General features: G+C 38.1%; 1 protein-coding gene across 1 annotated transcript in view; it reads left to right on the top strand.

Moving 5' to 3' along the window:
* The first annotated feature begins 280 nt into the window (after positions 1–280).
* The window catches only part of abcc2 (ATP binding cassette subfamily C member 2), a 46,547-nt gene continuing 26,625 nt past the window's right edge, over positions 281–20,202 (top strand). Inside the window, exons 1-14 of the mRNA XM_079634758.1 lie at positions 281–925; positions 2,712–2,882; positions 3,682–3,825; positions 3,912–4,052; positions 6,616–6,738; positions 6,827–6,882; positions 9,009–9,231; positions 10,358–10,533; positions 11,994–12,171; positions 12,883–13,137; positions 14,599–14,664; positions 14,750–14,887; positions 18,291–18,437; positions 19,645–19,729. Coding sequence (XP_079490884.1) covers positions 884–925; positions 2,712–2,882; positions 3,682–3,825; positions 3,912–4,052; positions 6,616–6,738; positions 6,827–6,882; positions 9,009–9,231; positions 10,358–10,533; positions 11,994–12,171; positions 12,883–13,137; positions 14,599–14,664; positions 14,750–14,887; positions 18,291–18,437; positions 19,645–19,729 — 1,945 coding nt within the window. The 5' untranslated portion in view covers positions 281–883. The remainder of the gene's footprint in view (positions 926–2,711; positions 2,883–3,681; positions 3,826–3,911; positions 4,053–6,615; positions 6,739–6,826; positions 6,883–9,008; positions 9,232–10,357; positions 10,534–11,993; positions 12,172–12,882; positions 13,138–14,598; positions 14,665–14,749; positions 14,888–18,290; positions 18,438–19,644; positions 19,730–20,202) is intronic.

Genomic DNA, 20,202 nt, shown 5'->3' with positions numbered 1-20,202 from the left:
TTTGTAGAAAGTCTGTTGGTGGACCATCAAAATAAAGTGTTTGCAATGTTTTAATTCAAACAAATTGATAGTAATTTCATGATTATAACTACAATATGTTTGTTACATAAGACTGACCATAAGTAGCCATCCTTTGTTTATCTTTCTTTAATGCTTTTATAATGGCAGGAAACCCTACCTACAACAACAACAGCCAGAGAAAAGAAAACGGAAAATAGCTGTTTCCCATTGTGTGTGTGTGTGTGTGTGTGTGTGTGTGTGTGTGTGTGTGTGTGTGTGTGTGTGTGTGAGTGTGTGTGTGTGTGTGTGTGTGTGTGAGCGAGTGAATGAGTGTATGTGTGTATGAGAGTATCTCTGCGTGTGTGTGTGTGTGTGTGTGTGAGCGAGTGAATGAGTGTATGTGTGTATGTGTGTGTGAGTATCTCTGCATGTGTGTGTGTGTGTGTGAGAGAGCAAGTGAATGAGTGTATGTGTGTATGTGTGTGTGAGTATCTCTGCGTGTGTGTGTGTGTGAGTGTCCATCCCTCCCCCTCCTCACATGTACATAACCATGGTGCATCTGGACTTTAGACTAGTGAGTAATGAAAACTGAATAGTAATCTCTGGGCTGTCTCTTTTTCAACAAGTGGGGAAAGGTTAAATGTGTATGCGATAGTTCTGTCACAACGGACGGGACGCTCTGAGACGACACTGTCACTCAGCTAGACGAGCCGATGTGGGTGACGTCTCTCAGAAGCCCAGAGTTCAGGTTCAGGAGATCACCTCGAGGTTTATGTGACGTTTCCTCAAGAGTAATAGCTTGAGCGCTGAGAGGATCAGAGTGGTGTTTAGTGGAGGAAAAGCATCTTCTGTGTTTGCTGCTGGTCAGTGGGATGGAAGAAACATGTCCGCTGCTTTAGAGAAATACTGCGGCTCCGTGTTCTGGGTGAGTTTTGTGTCTCTAATCTTCAGCTTTCTGAGTTCTGAATGATAATACAGTCAGATTCCTCAACACAACAGGCTAAAGTCATGGGACATTCATAAAAAGAGAGACCAAATGATAATGACGCATCAGAATATGACCACACTGGTTTTTTGGTTTAACTTAAAAAAGCAAGTTACCTTGTTGCCTTACATTTTTTTAGTTCGTTGTAATTACAAATTTGAGTTAATAATACAATGAAGAAGAACGGTTTAATAAACAGAAACTCAAAATAGTATGTATCCTCACACATTAGTTATCGAAGTTGATTTGACAAAAGATAAAAAAGTTGTGATAACAAATTATGACAATATTTTTTTACAGCGATGCTTTATGTGTCCTACACAAGCCCTAAATGGTACAAATTAAACGTTTTTAATTGATGTTGTTTTCCATGACAACTGACATTGGTTCTGAGCAAGATTATTATCGTTAACTAAAACTATTCAAAACATTTCTGTTCATTCATGAAATAAAGCTGAAATAAAATAAAATATAAATATTATTTGAAAAACTTAAACTAAAACTAAACGAAAATTTGAAATGTTGCCTTAGCAATAAACTGAAATAAGTTGAAATTATTAACTGGAAATAAAAAAAAATAAAGTTGAAATAAAAATAAATTAAACCTATATAGCAATATTAAAAAAATACTAATACATAATATAACTATATATAACTAATACATTGACAAAAGCACATAACAAAATGACTAAACTTTAAACTAGAATTAATGTGAAAATTAAAAATATAAAATAAAAGCTAATTTAAAAATAGGCCTATTAATAAAACTCAAATAAAACGTAAATGAACACGGGTTCTGAGCAGTAAGTGAATTTGATGAAAGTTATTTCAAGAAAATGTAAAATAAATTAAGTCTTAGGCATAATTATTGTAAATTAAAGTTGTTTTAATGAAAGTGATTTTTTAAAAATACAAATTTAATAGACTAATAACTAGAATACATTTCTTACTTACATTTACTTACAATAACAACTTACATTTCCTTTTATTAATTTAGCAGACTCACAAAAGATTTTAAATTAATCATTGGAAGCAGATTAAGATATGTGTGTGTGTATATATATATATATACAAGAAACAAGAAAAACAAAGAAAGAATCAAATATTGGATCTAGTGTTAATCATTAAATCATGAAATAATGAAAGAAAGACAGACAGAGACAGTTGTTGGATATATATATATATATATATATATATATATATATATATATATATATATATATATATATATATATATATATATATGTTGTTGTTGGTTTATATATGGGGCCATAGACTAAATTTGACATGCAATGGTCAGTATGTCCAGATGTTTTCCCAGTATACTTAATTTATTACTTTATGTTCAAAAGATAAAGGTATGTTAGAAAATGTGGGTGACAGACAAAAACTAGACGAATTAACGTACGGTCTGAAGCCTAATGTCCTATAAGCTGCAGTTTAAGGTCATTTATGAAAACAAAACAAAAAACATTCAATGTTAGATCATGACATTGCGTATGATAGTAATAAAAGCCCTTGAGTAACACAGTGTTTTCTGAGTGTAACTACAATAACAGATTTAATCATTGACAGTCTCACAGACTCAGCAGCATCAGCAAGATGACTGACTTCTGCCAGTGTGTCTGAGTTCACCTCATGCCTTTCATTCACTAACGTGTGTGTGTGTGTGTGTGCGCGCGCGTGTGTGTGTGTGTGTGCGTGCGTGCGTGTGTGTGCGCGTCAGAATGCCTCGTACCTGCAGCGGCCGGACCCGGATCTGCCGGTGTGTGTGGAGAGGACGGTCCTGGTCTGGTTCCCCGTGCTCTTCCTCTGGCTCTGCGCCCCGTGGCACTTCACTAGTTTCTGCAAGAGATCAGCCAAAGCTCCGGCCTCACGACTCTACATCTGCAAACAGGTGAAATCTGACCACACATATCATTCAGTTCACAACAAGGCTTTATTTTCCAGTGTCCTCATTGTTACATGTTACATTTACTTACCATAGTAATAACAGTAAATTATACATAATTACATGCGACTAACCCAATATCGAGTGGCAACGTCTTTAGTTACATGTTCTCAGTTCTGTACGAACATTATCGTTGGAATCACTTTCAGAACGTTTTTGTTCCCGCTGGAACACTGACAGCCAATCAGAATCCATCCTTCTTTAACGAGCGCGAGCATTTAAAGAGACAGCGCTCATAATAAACAGAACGATATAGTGTGCTGCTGTTTATGCTAGCTAGTTATTGCTATAGTTATCGTTCTTAATGTGAACGGGCGTTTACAGCACGTGTCCACTGGCGCGGAAACCGCAACATCCCTTCAAGTGCCAGGACATTACCATAATCCTACTAATGTAAACAACAAATGTAACTACAAAGGACATTATGTTATATGTTTAAGTGCATCTTTACAATCCATTATCTTACAATTTTATCATAATTAAAACTATCTTTAATGACCTTTTAAAATAATAGTGAATCAGTTTATATATCAAGCCTCAAAAACATTTGCCATTAATAGCTATTACTTTGAGATTTTTATTTTGTTCGATTTATTTTGGTGTATAATTTCTGTGAGGTTTTGAGTGCAGATCCTGGTTTTCCCCCGTCTAATGTTGGGATGGACGGCCCTGGCTGGCTTGTGTATGAACGCCACGCTGTTCCTCACACTGTTCACTCAAACTCAGGTTCACTTTGGTCCGTCAGGTTGTGTGTGGGCTTCTGCTCCTGACGGCGCTAGCGGAGTTAGCGCTCACTCTGGGAGAGGATTATGGGCCGTCGAGTGAGTCCGCCGCGCAGAAACACCCTGCAGTGTTTTACACCAACCCCGTTCTCTTCGCGGTTTCATGGGTACGTTCATCCACACAGACACAGACAACACAGAGCTGACGACACTGGATGATTGCTCAGATCAGGGTGTGTGTGTGTGTGTGCAGATAGTGGTGATGTTGTGCCAGGAGTCGATGCGGCGCAGGGTGAAGTGTGTGGACTCCGGGAGCCTGTTCCTCTTCTGGCTCCTTCAGGTGCTGTGTGCGGTCTTCCAGTTCCAGACGTTACTGAGGGAAGCGCTGGCACAGGTACACACACGACACTCAGATCAAAATATGGCTACACTTCATCTATACAGCGCTTTAACAGTATAGAGTGTTTCACAGCAGCTTTACAGAGATCACAGGAGATTACAGTAACAGAGAGTGTGTGGCTTTACAGCAGATCTAGAATAAAGTTATTGTCCAAGTTAGTTTTGATTGATTCACTTCCTATGCAAAGATCATTAGTTATTAACTTTGGGGCCGCTAACACGACACTGTTCTAACAGAAAACCCTTAATGCGACAACAGTGTTTGTGCTCCAGAACGCAGACCTTGAAGTTCCAAGGTGCATAACAATAAACTGTAAACCCAAATTAATTGGCAAAACTCAAATAATTTGAGGTAATCAGTTACATAAATTTTTTAAAGTTAAGAAATTGGATGTCTGTTAACAATATGAAAGAAAATATCTGTCTCTACTACAATTTCATCGCAAATGTAATGCAAATTATTCACCTTTTCTTTTGAAATAACTTCAGATGCCAAAAAGTTCACTTTAAGTTATAAAAACGTTATTTCTCTGAAAAAAAAACTTTTTTATCATTCTTTACACATTATGTGAATGTTACTTTTGAATGTTGTCTGAACATCATTACAGAAAGTATAAATACAGTTTTGAGAACATAATATATGTTATAATGCATTATATATTTTCATAAATAATTGTGACTAAAGTTAAAATGCATTACCGGTATATTTGCAGATTTCTTGTTAGATCTGAAATTGGTCATTTATGTGTTTGAACATTATGCTTTCAAAAGGTGTAATAATTAACAGATTTGTGATATGTATGTGGTTATAATTCTTCATGATATACATTCCAAAGCATCATTTATGCATTCAAATACTCTTCACCACACCGTAAACCCGAATTAGTTGGCAAAACTCAAATAATTTGAGGTAATCAGTTACATCAAATTTTTTAAGTTAAGAGATGTAAAGTTTAAGTAAGCAGAACTCGCTGATTTTTATTTTGTAATCATATATTGTAGATGCTCTTAAGTTGAAATATTTGAGTAAGCTAATTCATACACAACTTAAAATCTTCATGTAATCTCAACTTAAATATTTTTAGTAGTGGAAACTTGACTAGCTTTTACCCGCTAATTCAAAAATTGCTACCTTGCTAATTGCTGACATAATGCTTTGATAGCATTAGCATAGCATAGCACTCGATGAATAAGTACAGCAATTTAAAACTGTTCTCAAAGCTAGCTCACGCTCCACTCGTCACATGATCAAAACACACAACATAACAGAGCCTCTTCTAAACTAGCATAACACAACATTAAACACTACTTAATCTCCCACTTAACATACATAACATACAATTACATACATAACACTTAATTCTAGCATCCCTTTTAAGTGTCATGGCAAAGCATGCTGGGAAATAGAAATCCAAGCCCAGTTTCAGTTAAATTTAAGTTTGTCTAAATTAAAAGAAACAAGTTCAAAGAACTCAAACCAATGAAACAATTCAATTTACTGAAAATGTGTCAGTTTTGTGAACTCTAAAGAAAAAGAAAGTTCTAAATACTAAATACTATCTAAATAAAGTTAATTTGATTGAACTAATTTGTATAATTTAAGTTTAAAATTAATTATTTCGAGCATTAGGATTTACAGTGCACATGTACTTATTATAGTGATTACAATAACTGTGTAATAACTACAATAATCCCTGAACCACGAGCATCACATGATCATCAGGCTTTTGAGGAAGGTTTATTTGCTCATCTCTCAATCATTGCACTGAATTATGTTTTAAAACTACAGAGCTTTGATCATATCATAAAACTGAGCATTTAAATATAATCTTACTAAGAAATATTATTGGCAGATATTTATATTTATATGCGTTTTATGTAAGTATCTGCTGTACTGTTATAAAGATCTCATTGATTCACATTACAGAATTTCAGAAAATAAATAAACAAATATTTTTCCTCCATATTCTCACTATATCAGGCGATATAAGCCGTAAAAAAACTGATGTATCAAATATGATACTCAACATAAAACACAATTTTCAGTTAAGGTAATAAATGGTTCCATTTAAAAATATATATTTTTTTCAGACTATTATTTCATATGTCATGCTTTAAAGGGTTAATAATGGCACGGATACATGTACTAGTAATTAGGTGTGTCACTACACCAAAAAATGATAAACTAGACACTTTACAAATTTAATAATCCTCAATACTAACTTCATCTTTACCTGCATACATTTACTCACATGTTTACTGTATAGAAAATCTCATCTGGTTGTATTGTGTTTGTATTGTCGTCACATGTAAACTCATAATTTTGTCCAGCTCTGTAAAGCTACTTTGAAACTGTGTGTGTAATGATATATAATCAAAACTGACTTGACTTGATCTTATGTTTTTAATATTGACGGTAATATCGCCAGATGCTGTAACACACTGCTGCTCATTACCAGTGCATAGTGTGTGTGTGTGTGTGACAGTGTGTGTCTAAAGCCTCGGCGCATGAACGCGCTGATCATTCCTGTGACGTCTTCCTGAAATGTTTCCCTCAGGATGAAGTGCCGGATGTGCCACGCTTTGCCCTGTTCTACATCAGTTACGGACTGCAGATCGCCGCTCTGGTTTTATCAGCCATCGCTGACCTTTCACCTGAAGTTAAAAAACGTTCACAAACGGTACAGAAAGCATGCGAGAAATGCCACTTGTGACGTCACTTCTAATAAACGTATATCTCTCCAATGTACTTTCTCTATTTCTTCACAGAATCCCGAAGCAAAAGCAACATTTCTCAGCAGAATCACCTTTAACTGGTTTAACAGGTGATTGACTTTATTGTGTTCTTATCTTGCTTTTCTAGAACTGATTAGACCGCCTGCCGACGACTTTCTGTAACTCGCTGTGGTGTCTTACACACAGCGCAATTGACTTTGTACACCGCATGTGTCATTCCTATTCTGCACCCGCACACAGCGGACTCTTCCCTCCACAGACGCACGTCGGTAAATTAGGGAATGAACTTGCGCTCGGGGGGGCGGTTCAGTGAAAAGAGGAGTGTGTTCCGGCGCAAACGTTCCCTGGTGATATTCTGCAGTTCCAGAAAACAACTCCGCCACTGACCAGGAGAAACCCAGTCTAAAGACAGCGGCGCCGCGCGTTAGTCATATGCTATTTTAAGGGCGCGTGCTTGGCCATTATGTAGCGTGTGAACAACACACACACTTTGATTCTCTAATCTAAACAGACGCAGCAGTTTTCATTTTTGCAAATCATACATTATTACAAGGAAAAATATTAACACACGAGGGAAATCATTGTTGTGTCCGTGAAAAAATAGGCATAAATCTAGATTACACATTTACCCAAATTATTATACGCCTGTTTAACCGAAGCTAATGTGTGTGTTTCTCCATCATCCCCAATGTCACTTCTCTGTGTGTTACGGCCCTGACGAGAACGTCGGTCTCCTCGGCTGTGAATCGCTCCTGGCGTGCGCCGGCAAACCCGCCGTTATAATAGCGATCCGCCGTTATAATAGCGATCCGCCGTTATAATAGCAATCCGCCGTTATAATAGCGATCCGCCGTTATAATAGCAATCCGCCGTTATAATAGCAATCCGCCGTTATAATAGCGATCCGCCGTTATAATAGCGATCCGCCGTTATAATAGCAATCCGCCGTTATAATAGCAATCCGCCGTTATAATAGCGATCCATCCGCCGTTATAATAGCAATCCACCGTTATAATAGCGATCCGCCGTTATAATAGCAATCCGCCGTTATAATAGCAATCCACCGTTATAATAGCGATCCGCCGTTATAATAGCGATCCGCCGTTATAATAGCAATCCGCCGTTATAATAGCAATCCGCCGTGGAACAAGCGCGCCGGCTCTTAAAGGGAATGTGAGAGGACGCTCTGATTGGTTTATTTCACGTTACATTTATTCATTTTAGCTGACCTTTTATCCAAAGCGACTTACAATTGCTATATATGTCAGAGGTCGCACGCCTCTGGAGCAACTAGGGGTTAAGTGTCTTGCTCAGGGACACATTGGTGTCTCACAGTGGATTCGAACCCGGGTCTCTCACACCAAAGGCATGTGTCTTATCCATTGCGCCATCACCACCCCTTTATACGTTACGCCCAAACCACACCTATGAGTAATGAAGACTTCACACACACACATTTTAGATTTGCGTCGGGCGCAAGAGTCGTTTATCCCGCCGGTATAATAGCAACAGCGCCGAGATCCGCCCAGAGTTACTTGCGTTTCGCGTTTGATACTTGCGTTTCAGAGCGTTACAATAGGGCCCATACAGTCAAACCAAAAATTATTCAGACACCATATATCATTTTTGATATTTTTGTTTTACTAGTGGGTGCAGGACACTATAGTTCATTTGTGACACTGGACCACAAAACCCGTCACATGGGTCACAATTTTGAAATTGAGATGTATACATCATCTGAACGCTGAATAAATAATCTCTCCACTGATGTGTGGTGTGTTAGGATAGGACAATATTTGGTTGAGACACAACTATTGAAAATCTGGAATCTGAGGAGCAAAAAAATCTAAACATTGAGAAAATCTCCTTTAAAGTTGTGCATTTATGTTCACGATTGTGCTGCATTCACTCACAAAAATACATGTTTTATATATTTACAGTAGGACATTTACTAAATATCTTCATGAACATGATCTTAATATCCTCATGATTTTTGGCATAAAAGAAAATGGATAATTCTGACCCACACAATGTATAGTTGCTATTGCCACAGATATACCCGTGCGGCTCCAGACTGGGTTTGTGGTCCAGGGTCACATGTGTGTAAGTGAGGATAGCAAGGTTTCTGAATAGATGTAGGTTTGACTGTATGTGTGTGTGTGTGTGTGTGTATGTGTGTGTGTGTGTGTGTTCTGCTTGTGAATGTTTTCCTCAGCATGGTCATCAAAGGTTACAAGAGGCCTCTGGTTCAGGAGGACATGTGGGATCTGAACGAGGAGGACTCCACACGCTCCATCTGCCAGCGGTTCGAGGACGTCATGACGGACGAGCTGGCAAAGGCTCGCGCCGTCTTACAGACGAAACGCAACAAGCGACCCGCTCGCGATGAGGCTCACAACGGCTTGGCCAAAGGAGTCAGTCAGGACGTGCTAGTTATGGTAAGCTTTAGAAGGATTTGTGTTCACTGCTACTTGCTGTACTGCTAATTATTAGTGTTGGTTTACACTGCACACACTGAGAAAACTGAACACTTCAGACCAACTTTTAATAAAAACAGACCAAATTTATTTGCTTTTTTTTCATTGTATGGTTTGGGTTCAAACCTTTAATTCTGATGAAATATCTACAGATATAGATATACAAATATAATCAACTATTCTCTCATTCCTGCGTAATAATAAAGGAACTGCTGTCGTACCAGCAGCGCAATCATATTACGCAGCGCCTGAAAATAGTCCACAGCTAGGAAACTTCCAGCGTGACCGGCACTAAGTGTGTAATATCATTGCGCTGCTGTACGGCAGCAGTTCCTGGATTATTACGCAGGAATGAGAGGATAGTTCCTAGTCATATTGGCCTAGAAAATCACAACTTTTCATTTTCTGTCGGTCTTAGTACACGACGTAACTACAGAAGAGTCAAGTTTTAAATAGGAAAAAAATGTAAACACTTTGGTCATTTTTTTGAGAGAGATGCTAACGGTCTAATCAGATTCAATTATCTATGCTAAGCTATGCTAAAAGTGCTACCGCCAGACCCGGAGATCGGCTGAACGGATTCGAAAACAGTAAAACTGTTTAACTCTCGGGGAACTGGAAAATGAGTGTTCCTTTAATGTTTGTTGTGATGTCTTTTTAAAATATGTGTCATATTTTCTGTTAAGTACTAACAACAAAAGAAATATGAAAAAAATCCACAATAATTTCAGCAGAAAGTAAAACTGTGAAGAGAAAAAAACGAAATTGTGTCTCATTTTTTTCTTCCTGTCACAGTAATTCATAGTTTGATCGATTAGTGTTGTGTGATTACCAGTTTTGTAGTGAGTTGATTATCTTGTGTATTTAAGAGCTTCATTTCACTGGTCATTGTTGTGTTGATTGTGGTTTACACACCGTTTTGTTCACCTTCTCTTTGTATTTCGTTTCTTTTATTTGATTTAATGAATGTCACTGTGATTCGATGGTCTAATCCTCTCGCCTCATCATCATCATCTTCATCATCATAACCGTTCCATAATCTGTCAAAACAAAAAATAATCTAAAGACTCACAATGTTTCTTATTAGGAGGAGATGGGGAAAAAGAAAGACAAAAAGAAAGCAAAGAAGGATTCTGAGTCCGACTATCCACAGTCCTGGCTGGTTCCCACCATCGTTAAGTCCTTCCGAGGAGTGCTTCTGGAGTCAGCGTTCTTCAAACTCATACAAGACCTGCTGGCGTTCGCTAGTCCACAGCTCCTCAAGTGAGTCTCTGGCTTTCTCAATCTGTTCCTGTGCCACAACACTTTAGATTGGACTTTATGGTCTGCAAACATGAAACGTTCTCTCAAAGTTACGAACAAACGTTCTTCCAGTAACATGAAGAGAACGTTCCTTTAAGGTTTCTGGTTCTCGAAACACATTTGCACAAAACATTATTTATACATCGTTTAAACATCGTGTTTTTTCTTTCTGAAAAGTTTAGTTGGGCGTTAACATTTTTGTTGCTTGTTTCAGAACGTTCAGAGAACATTCAAAAGTTACATTTGCATAATGTTTGAAATTAAATGTTCATTAAAGCTACACTATGTAACTGTTTTCCGCCGCTAGGGGTCGCTAGCCTCTTACAGTAACACAGGCGTAGGTTGATGACGCAGTGACGAGCTGAATGCTGGGACTTGCTGTCGAGCGGATGGATCTAATAATGTTAATGGATGAGTGAAAACATTGATGTTTTTAACATTACAGTGGTATGAACGTCGCGATTGCTAATAATAGACAGATATCACACGCGAGTCCCGCGGATATAAAGGAAAAAGGATTAATTCTACCGAACTACCGGCAACTGCTGAATTATACTCGCACAGGACAGTTTATTAGACAAATTAAACATGTGAGGAAACGCAGCGCTGTCACTCGCACTAGCGTTACACTATCACACTAAACATGTGTTGAGTTATAATGTTATTCTATGTGTTAGTTCGTTTGCTATATGAAACTAGCAGCTTACTAGTAAGCTAGAGCAACATTAGAATAACATACTGATCATATTCTAACATTTCATCATGTTGAGTTATATATAACACTGATTAGTTTTATGTATATTTGCTCACCTGTCTAATAAAGAGTGTTCAAGAGCGGTGTCGCTGTCAAGTCGTGACTCGTGAAGCTCTGTCGAGTCCAAGTTAGTCGCGGACGCTAGCTCTCGGCATCTCGAAAACACCACGCTGATATTGAGCCTCATTTTAGTTCTCCTTTTGTCCCAAAGTCTGCTTGCCATGGTCCATAATGTCTGAACGGAATAAGAACAGCGTGCCGCTAAACGTTACGCACTACGCAGTTGTCCACGTCTGTCGCCATGGTTACGTCATGGCTATGGCAGTACGAGCGGAAACCGAGGATAGCGCGGGTATTGCGTCACTGACGGGCGAAATTTTTTCTGGGACGGGCCATTATTTAAAATGGAAATTTCTCTGAAATAAAAAATCTTTGGAGACTGAGATATCACACTGTGCAAGAGATTTTGGGATATTTTATTACAAAATTCTTACATATTGTACCTTTAACATTCACATAACCAAGAAAAACGTTTAAAAAACTGGACATTTAATGATCAGAGAACAAAGCTTTTGTAACTTAATGGGAACATTAGCAAAACGTTCTTAGAACATTCTTTTGTTGTTTTGATCAGTTATTATGAGCAATACGATGTGTTTTGTCACAGGTTAATGATAGCCTTCGTTCAGGACAAATCCAGCTACGCGTGGACCGGATACCTGTACGCAGTGCTGCTCGTGCTGGTGGCGTTCCTGCAGTCCGTTATTCTGCAGCAGTATTTCCAGAGGTGTTTTATCCTGGGCATGAAAGTCCGCACAGCCATCATGGCAGCCGTTTATAAGAAGGTACGCTGTTAGATCTCTGTTTTGCAATACTCTGCATTTGTGATATTAGTGTCTGCTGTCATTTTAAAGTGCCCCTATTTGCTTTTCCTGATATTATCTTCATGTAGTGTAAAGCTGTTTGTGAATGTAAAAGCTCTGTAAAGTTTCAAAGTTAAAAGTGCAGATAAATGTTTTTGTCTCCTAAAGAAAGAAGTGATTCTGAACTGAAACGAGTCGTCAGTAATTCAGTCTCACTTCCTGATGAACTGACTAATTAGCATAATGCCAGCCTCTGGCCTTGATTGGCTGATCAGCGTATCTTAGCTCCGCCCTCAAACACTGTAGTGTATCTGAGACTGGAAGAGTTTGGTTCGTGTTGTTCATGTGGAGAAGACGCTGTTCTCTGAGATTGATACGGTAAAACCCACGCCATCGTTACTATTCGTATCACTGTGATCAAGAGCTGAGATCCAGATATGATAATGAGCGTTTGCTTTCTGACCAATCACAGCAGAGCAGCTCTCAGAGAGGCGGAGCTTAGAGAGACTGAATCTTCGATCGAGGCGTTTCAGAGACTGAGAGAAAAGAGCAGTGGAGATTATGAGGAAATAACGTGTTTTTGACCTCAGATGAATGTAAACTTGAGACTCTGAAACAACATTAGAATACACACGAGGGATTTTAGCAGTCTAATGCCTCATAACCAGTGGATGATTTTGTGATTGCTTTCAGGCATTAGTGGTATCTAACGACTCCAGGAAAGAGTCGACCGCTGGAGAGATCGTGAACCTGATGTCAGCGGATGCTCAGCGGTTCAACGACGTCACCAACTTCATCCACTTGCTGTGGTCGTGTCCGCTGCAGATCGCGCTGTCCATAGCGTTCCTGTGGATCGAGCTGGGCCCGTCGGTGCTGGCGGGCCTGTTGGTGATGGTGCTGATAGTTCCCATTAACGGCTGGCTGGCCACCAAATCCAGAGCCTTCCAGGTGATCACGCTTCATAAACCATTACTCTTATGAAAGACGAAAGAACATTATAGGAAGCCCATGCTTATAATGAATTATAGCTCCATTTATACTTATTTATAAGTAATTATACCACAGGGCCGTTGAATGCTTGAATCTGATTGGTTGATGAACGTTCTACGGTGTGCAATTATTTTCAGGGAACCGCACGGCTAAAGTAGTTCCGGCAGGTCTTGACCGCATCACAGCTCCATATCACTGCGCGTAGTTCAACGTAATAACGGCACATAGGATAAAATTCATAAGAAGAAAAACATGCGCTTGATCTGCGATGTTCAATGTCTAACTTCACAATCAATGGAAACATGCAGTTTAATTTGAATAAATACAGTATATAGTCCTATATATAATCAATAGAAAATTAAACTGAATATTTAAATAAATTGATAGTCCTGCTGCACGGGTTTTCGTAATTATTGCAGATTATATAACAAATAAATAATTATTGATAGGCCTATACTTGTTAAAAGGGCTTTGTGTTTCATTTATTAGTCTAGTCTACTATCACTAATATAAAAAAAGAATGAACAAATTCATTAAAACAAATTGAATTCATAAATAAATAATAATATTGACGCTTCTCTCTCTCTCATAACTGCTTTAATAACTGCATAAAGCCGGGGACACACTTACTGTAAGGCCGGGTATGAATGTAATTTGATATGACTGATCATACATGTGTTCAGCGTTCAGTGTGTGTTCACAGCGGTGTTTAAAATCTGCTTCACAGTCAGAGAGTGTGTTAGTGGTTAAGTGTGTGTCCAGCATTACTCTGCTATCAGCGGCTCAAACCTCCGCTAACTCTACAGCAAACCTCCGCTAACTCTACAACAAACCTCCGCTAACTCTACAACAAACCTCCGCTAACTCTACAACGACGTTCTGGAATCAGCAACGGAGGATGGGTTTAGATGCGCAAGGAATTAGTCGTACATACAAGAGCGTTTAAATGACAAAAACTTTACAAACGTCTTGAAATACATCATCTGAACAATATTTCGAGGTGTGGGAACTGTAGTATAAGCGGAATAATTGACTCCAGGCCGTTGAATTCTTAGAAAAAAAATGCACATTATTTTTCTAATAATTCAACGGCCTGGAGTCAATTATTCCTTACGTATTATTATATTATAAAAATATTTATAAAGACTCAATAAGACCTTTACTGTATTATAAGAACAGTTATAGTTACATTTATATTATTTTTTATAATTACTTCTAAGTCATGCATTTGCTTTTCCAATGCTCATGCTCATAATCCAGTGATTTATTATTAATTAGTCCATGAATTCGGTTCCATTAATGTATTTGTAAAGATTGCTATACTGTAATTATATTATAGTTACAGTGACATTTATAGAAAGTGTTACTGAAAACACAATAGAAATATAATGTACTGGATCTTTACATGCTTCGTTTCAGGTGGAAAACATGAAATTTAAAGACTCGCGCATGAAAATTGTGAATGACATATTGAATGGAATCAAAGTAAGTGGTTTCCTTCACTCCTCTATCACACAGCACAAGTGTAAGTGTGTTTCTGTGACGTGTATTTCTCACTTCTCTGCGGTAGATCCTCAAGTATTACGCCTGGGAGTCGTCTTTTGAGTCTCAGGTTCAGGGAATCCGAGAAAAGGAGCTGAAGGTGATGAGGAAGTTCGCCTACCTCTCGTCTGTGTCCACCTTCATATTCTCATGTGCTCCAGCTGTCGTGAGTATAATAATGCTTTATACAGGATCATTTCCTATCGCAAGACACCCTTCAGTCAGTAACACTTAACACTGTTCCTTCATTAATGAATAACTACACAGGAACTAATGAGTAACACAATATTAACCCTCTAGTAACTGCTATTAACTAACAAGAAACTCTGATTAATTCATTAGTAATATTAGCGCTCAGATGAATGAGGTCGTTCATTATTAAAAATCTCAAAAGCTTATAACTTCAATCATTATTAGGTGGTTATCATGTTTTTCACTTTTGAGTAACGCACTATTAACACTCTAGTAACTAACAAGAAACTCTGATTAACGAATTAGTGAGTAATAGCGCTCAGATGAATGTGCTAATTCATTATTAGCTAATCAATAACTACTATTTTTTCATACTTCCCAGAGGACTATAATGGCGCTTTTCCACTGCATGGTACGACTCGGTACGGCACGGTTCGGTTCGCTTTAGCTCGGTTGCTTTTCCACTGCAGTAGTACCGCTTCAAAGTGGGTGGGACTGATCGTTATTGTAGGTCCGGTGGTAGCCGTGTGCGGCTAAGAGCTGTGCTACTTCCGCTCCTCGGCAACCAACGAGAGGAACGTCTGCACCTCGTCCACTGACCACGATTCAGCCATTTCTTGTTTGTTTGTTTTTTACTTTTTTTTTGTCAAGTAAATACTCTAAAAACAGGTGCTACCGCGTTGGCTGTTGTCTGGCTATTTAAATCTAGCGGGTTTAGTGTCTCGTGTCGCAAATACAATGACGCTGAAGTGACGATTCTGTCTGACCAATCAGTGATCTGCAGTGTTTTCACGTCACATTTAGTATCGGTACGGTACGCTTGGAACCTCAACAGAGGTGGTACCATTTAAAGCGAGCCGAAGCGAGCCGTACCGTACCGTACCATGCAGTGGAAAAGCGCCATAAGAAGTAGGCTAATACAGGTTCATAATTAACATGAATAATGCATAATGTCTAACTCTGAAGTGAAGAGCATGGTAACCCACTATTAATGAATCAAGTGTTACCAAATCCATCGGAAGTAATTACTATCCAAAACCTTACAAAAAACACAAAAACTTACAATGATTTAAGTAATTACTAGATATTTATCATGTTTTTCACTTTAGATACTGATCCAAATAATGAGTAGTTCCTTTAGAAGGATGTCTAAAGTCATTACTAGTGGGTTACCGTTACCTTTTATTATAAATTATGCATTATTCATGTTAAAGGATTAGTTCACTTTTTAAATAACTTTTGCTGATAGTTTCCTCACCCCGATGTCATCAAGATGTCCGTGTCTTTCTTTCTTCAGTGGAAAAGAAATGAAGGTTTTTGATGAACACATTTCTCCATATAATGGACGTCAATGGGCCCCAAACGGGTCAAGGTCCAGATGACAGTGTCAGCGCCGCTTCAACGGGCTTTAAACGACACCAGACGATGAATACGGCTCTTATCTAGCGAAGCCATCGTCATTTCACAAATAAATAATAAAGTTTAAGTTTTATAAGCACAAACTAGGGGTGTAACGGTACATGTATTCGTACCGGACCGTTTCGGTACAGGACTTTCGGTACGGTTCACATGTGCACCGAATGCAATCTTTCACGTAAATTAGGCTAGTTTTGTGTGCGGAACATGCGTCAATTCCGAGTTTCCACACGAACATATTAAGTGTCGGAAGTCTCTGCGTTGCACTGATTAAATCTGATTAATCGTTTTTGTGATTCAAATACATGTAAAATATTACCATAACATCTGTCTTCCTGTGTGCGGAAATTTGTTTGTTGCTGTGACAACGAAACACGTGCAAGCGCGCCTGTGTTAAGAGCGCTGATGCGCTCATCTGTAGACATTTCCGAATGCCTTTCAGTTAAAAGCGGGCTTTCCACACAAACAAACGTACATGTGTCATTAGTATGAGAAAAAAAATGGATTTGAACTCTCGGGTCGGGCTCGGACATAAATATCGCATAAATAAAGATCACCACATACACGGCACGCTCGCTTTAGCCCAGCCTCTCGCTAGCTAGCGTCACGGCCAATATTGGTTTGAGAGTATTTTATTTAGTGGAGAACTTTGCAGCAGTATTTTATTTCTTATTCTTTTTTTTATTTTATATCTTTTTTATTTATTAGCCTAACGTTATATTTTATTAAAAAGTGTGTTTAAAAAAGTGTAAACAAATTGTTAAAAAAAAGTTTAGAATAAACAACCAGCAGTTTAATGTTTTGCATTTCTTTCCCTTACTGTACCGAAAATGAACCGAACCGTGACTTTAAAACCGAGGTACCGAACCGTGATTTTTGCGTACCGTTACACCCCTAGCACAAACGCTCGCCTTGCTCTGTTCTGTGATGCGCGTTCGTGACGTCACGTGATACGCAGTTACGCTGTAAAGGTCACGCTTCTGTGAAAAGTCAAACATTTCTATCCTGACGAAAATGTTCTTTTAGGCTTTTTAATATTCCAACACCAGGATACACACACGAGATGGGCATTTTAAACGATAAACTGACACAAAGACATTTGGATATGTGTGTATGGTCCTCCTTCCGCACATCTGTAAACACTGACTCGTCAAGCGTGACCTTTTCAGCGTAACTGTGTATTACGTGACGTCACGAACGCGCATCACAGAACAGAGCAAGGCGAGCGTTTGTGCTTATAAAACTTAAACTTGTTTATATATTTTTGAAATGACGATGGTTTCGCTAGATAAGACCCGTATTCATCGTCTGGTGTCGTTTAAAGCCCGTTGAAGCGGCGCTGACACTGTCATCTGGACCTTGACCCGTTTGGGGCCCATTGACGTCCATTATATGGAGAAATGTGTTCATCAAAAACCTTCATTTCTTTTCCACTGAAGAAAGAAAGACACGGACATCTTGATGACATCGGGGGGAGGAAACTATCAGCAGAAGTTTTTTTTAAAGTGAACTAATCCTTTAATTATGAACCTGTATATAGTAGTTCTCTGGGAGGAATGAAAAACTTCACTATTAGCTAATAGTGATTGACCTCATTCATCTGAGCGCTAATATTAATAATTCATTAATCAGAGTTTCTTGTTAGTTAATAGCAGTGACTAGAGTGTTAATATTGTGTTACTCATTAGTTCCTGTGTAGTTCTTCATTAATGAAGGAACAGTGTTATTAAGTGTTACCCAAGTTATTCACAACATTATCATTATTATGCTTCATTTTCCTGAACATATGTACAACAGTCTTAACATAAGTAACTTCCGGTGGAGTACGAGATGAGGGATCCTCAAATCTGGCTCAGACAACAGTGGATTGACAGCAAAGCTGAAATCTATTGAAATCCTGAATGTCAGAAAGCCGGCGATAGACGCTGAAGTCATGTGTGGTCATGTGTGGTCATCCTCAGGTGTCTCTCGCGACCTTCGCTGTGTTCGTGTCTGTGAGTCCGAATAACATCTTGGATGCGGAGAAAGCTTTCACCTCTATCTCGCTCTTCAACATCCTGCGCTTCCCTCTGGCCATGCTGCCGCAGCTCATCTCCATCATGGTTCAGGTACGGCACGCTGTCAGCGCATTCAATCAATCCAATTCAAAAAGATTTATTGGCATGACAAAGCATGCATCGAAACATCACAAAACACCACAGAAAATGATTTATTGCATTATTACACTGTAAAAAGTGATCAGTTGACTTAAATAAAAATGTTTTTAGTAAACACGTTGCCTTAAAATTAAATACTGTAAATAACAATGCTTAATCGAAAAAATTAAGTAATGTGGAATTCTCAAGTTCATAACTTTTTTTCAAAAAAAATTTAAGGCACCATGTTTACAAAAAATTTAAAGTGAACTGATCACTTTTTTACAGTGTAAAAAAAAGTTGCTACCCCTTAATTTTTTAGTACCACCAACTTGCATGTTTAAGTAATTTCAACTTAAAATACATTAAAACATTAAACTGATTTAAAAAAAAAAGTTTAATCTTGTATAACTTAAAAAAATGGGGTGGGGTGGTGATGGCGTAATGGATAAGACACATGCCTTTGGTGTGAGAGACCCGGGTTCGAATCCACTGTGATACACCAATGTGTCCCTGAGCAAGACACTTAACCCCTAGTTGCTCCAGAGGCGTGCGACCTCTGACATATAAAGCAATTGTAAGTCGCTTTGGATAAAAGCGTCAGCTAAATGAATAAATGTAAATGTAAATGTAAAAAAAAGTTGAAAGTTGCTAAACTTATTTTGATGAGTTATGAGTTATGAGTTACATATGTCTTCATTACTTATTGATTATATAATTTTTACAGTGTGTATATTTATATTGTTATCTATACGGAAGCATCGGTAACACTTTACAATAAGGTTAATTAGTTAACATTAGTTAAATACATTAGTTAGCATGAACTAATACTGAACTGCACTTATACAGCATTTATTAATGTGTTAATGTTAATTTCAACATTTACTAAAACTTGATTAAAGTCTTGTTAGCATTAGTTAACGCACTGTGAACTTACATGAACAAAGAATGAACAGCTGTATTTTTATTAACTAATATTAACAAAGATGAATAAATACTGTAACAAATGTATTGTTCACTGTTCGTTCATGTTAGTTCATACATTGACTAATGTTAACTAATGAACTTTATTGTAAAGTGTTACCGAAGCATTTTATTGGGACCTTTCAATAAGCTTTGTTTGCGGTTATAAAAGTATTTTTGACCTTGTGTGAAATCTAACACTTTCCCCAATGTTCAGACCACTGTGTCTAAGAAGAGACTGGAGAAGTTCCTGAGTGGCAGTGATCTGGACACGACGGCGATCAAGCACGACGACAGCAACAGTGAGTCAGGAGCTCCACAGTACTCAGGCTGATTTCTGATTGGTTTAGAGAAGCTGGCGTACTCATTACTGTTTACAGTCATAATGTGTTCTTGAATGGTTCAAGTTTCCAGCCAACATATTACGTTCTAAGAACGTTTTGCTAACGTTCACTTGGTTATGAAAATGTTATTTCTGAATTATCTCTAAATGTTAAAAAAAACAAATGTTTAAAAAAAGTTTTTTCTTAATTATGCAAAAGTTAAAGCCCCCCTGTAGTCAATAATTGCATCCCTTAAAACTCACCTTTGATCACCAAAATTACATTTAAAAGATTTTCCTTGAATTTTTTTTTTCAATATCTTGAATGTAACTCGACACCCTTGCCTCATTTAGTATGCACGGTTCTATGAATATGCATATGAGCCCCGCCTCCACTCACTCACTCACTCAGAGATCCACTGGTGGATGATCACACGTTGATCTGATTGGTTA

This window comes from Phoxinus phoxinus, assembly GCF_949152265.1.
Source record: "Phoxinus phoxinus genome assembly, chromosome: 14".
NCBI lineage: Eukaryota > Metazoa > Chordata > Actinopteri > Cypriniformes > Leuciscidae > Phoxinus > Phoxinus phoxinus.
The sequence above is the reverse complement of the archived record's forward strand: the minus strand, read 5'-3'. Positions and strand labels throughout refer to the sequence as shown.